Below are 2159 nucleotides of genomic sequence, written 5' to 3'. Positions count from 1 at the left end.
CTTATTCAAGTGGTTGTATTTGCATAACTATGACATGAAAGTTTTGGGTCAGAAAAACGATAGACCACATTTTTAAACTTCTCGAGAGAATGTTTTTAAGAATGGTTTTGGAGAAAAAATACCACGACTTCCATCTTGATTATAAAATATTTCTGTAATATTTCGTAGAGAATTAAAAGAACTTGAAACAATATTGAATTTTTAATTATTAAATTTATAAAATGTAGTCTGTTAGCATGGCTATGTCATACAGAAAGAATGAAAGGAAATAAGAGGCTGAGAAAAATCCAATAAAGTAACAATCCAAACAAAAATAAAGGCTAAGAAGAGAAATGTTTGGATCAGCATTGCGAAGCAAAACTAAAAGGCCGGGATAACCTGGACGGTAGAGCGCTGGGCCCAAGTCCGAGAGTTCGTGGGTTCGAACCTCGCCGGCTTTACTGACTCCCCGTGTAGTAAAGTGACGGATGCACGTTAAATCTGTCGAGTCGCAATAGTCCTCCATGTTCCCATAACAAATCAATACCTCTAATGGTACTGGATTGGAGATCGATCGTTCTCTGATTCAGGTCAAAATTGCGATCTGTAAATGAATGGATGTATGGTATGAATGGGTCAGCCCTATAAACGGGTGTGACGCATGGTGTGACTGAAGTCGAATTCTTGGCCATAGATGGCGCCACTGGAAAACAAGAGCAATCGCACCCCTTCTGCCTAAACAGGCATACGTCAACAACAACTAAAACTACCGAGGGTTAATGTTCTTTAACACTAAGATTCAAAGCTAGCGTAAGCACATTAGGAGGAAAATTTTGATCGATACTTGTAAGATATGCTCTCATTTGAGATCAAATTTAAAAAATAAAATAAAAAATAACTTGCAACATAGAAAAAATTTGAGTGAAAATTTAGGTTATTTTTTTCATCCTTCGATGCTTGGATAGAAAATAGCTAAAAAAATCAGAGCATTTTACGAATATAAATGAATTAATAGGTTCACATTGTGCTCGAAATGATGCACATGTGTGCATCATTGCAATTATGCGTTTCTTCAGGTCACACCATGCATGATATCGCTATCTCACACATCAAGAACAGACAGTAGACTTTAAAGCAGACGGTTTTTAAAGAACAACTTATATTGAACAATGACCGTCCCTACAATGTTTTTTGGACACCTTCAATACAGACCTCACTGTACAAAATTCCTAATAAAATTACGGTACTTGTACTTTTTATCATAAAATAAATTTTTTCTGGAACATGTTGCGGGGCAAAAAATCTGATATACGGTAATTTTTACAATAATACTTACAACAAAATCACTGAATAACTCTAATTAATTGAGTATTTCATTAAGAATGCTTGCTCTGGAAACAATAAGCACCTTATATCTTGAACCCGATTGGGTACATATCTATACCAATGGTAGACTTTTGAAGGACACTGACAACGCAGGAGGAGGGGTTTGCAGCTATCTGTTCTCTCTTTATTTTTCAACTGGAAATTTCACAACTGCCTTTGATGGTGGGGTTGCTGCTATTCGTGTAGCTCTATCGCAGCTGCACTGTCATCTGAACAGTTTTGTTATGGCTGTTATCTTTTGTGACTCAAAAGCGGAAATTTTTGCTGTGATTTCAAACACTACTCCTGTCTCCTTTAACATCCTTGAGTGTAAAGAACTCCTACAGGGTCTGTTTGGGCTTTCTAAGGAAATTGTTTTGCAGTGGATCCCGGGACACTGCGGTGTAGCTGGTAATGAGTTAGTAGACCATCTTGCTAAGCAGGGAGCTTCTATCCTACAGACATCAAAGAAAGCTGTCCCTCTCACTAGTGCCAAGCGCCTAATCAAGAAAAAGATGATGGATCTCTCTTTAAACCAATACACTTAGAAAAATTCTGGTAAAATCTGGTGGAATAATCTCAAAAATCGTCCTATGTGGCCAAGACGTAGGGCAGTTGCTGAGTCAAACATCTCCATCGAATTCATGTTGATGAAGCCCCTTTCTGTACGCTCTGTGACCTTCAAGCGGAGATGGATGCAGACCACCTTCATCTTTGCCCGGCACTGGGGGACATCTCTTTGTGTGACCGTTACTGGCGCGCCAGAGACTCATTGGGTTCATAGACTTTTCTTGCCACGTTTGTTTTTGTTTTGT

The 2159-nt window shown here is 38.4% G+C and overlaps 1 protein-coding gene across 1 annotated transcript; it reads left to right on the top strand.

Annotated features, from left to right (window-relative positions):
• Nucleotides 1-1361: 1361 nt before the first annotated feature.
• On the top strand, nucleotides 1362-1892 carry LOC107450704 (uncharacterized). The gene has a single exon (XM_016066556.1). It carries the CDS (start codon nucleotides 1362-1364, stop codon nucleotides 1890-1892), a length of 531 nt encoding a protein of 176 aa, XP_015922042.1.
• The last annotated feature ends 267 nt before the right edge of the window (nucleotides 1893-2159 follow it).

Source organism: Parasteatoda tepidariorum, chromosome 10, assembly GCF_043381705.1.
Source record: "Parasteatoda tepidariorum isolate YZ-2023 chromosome 10, CAS_Ptep_4.0, whole genome shotgun sequence".
In the NCBI taxonomy this organism is placed as follows: Eukaryota; Metazoa; Arthropoda; class Arachnida; order Araneae; family Theridiidae; genus Parasteatoda; species Parasteatoda tepidariorum.
Note: the sequence above shows the minus strand (reverse complement) of the source record. Positions and strands in the feature narration are given on the sequence as shown.

What these genes read in the sequence shown, in the direction of transcription:
- LOC107450704 (XM_016066556.1), top strand. Translation starts at nt 1,362, where the DNA reads ATGCTTGCTCTGGAAACAATAAGCACCTTATATCTTGAACCCGATTGG.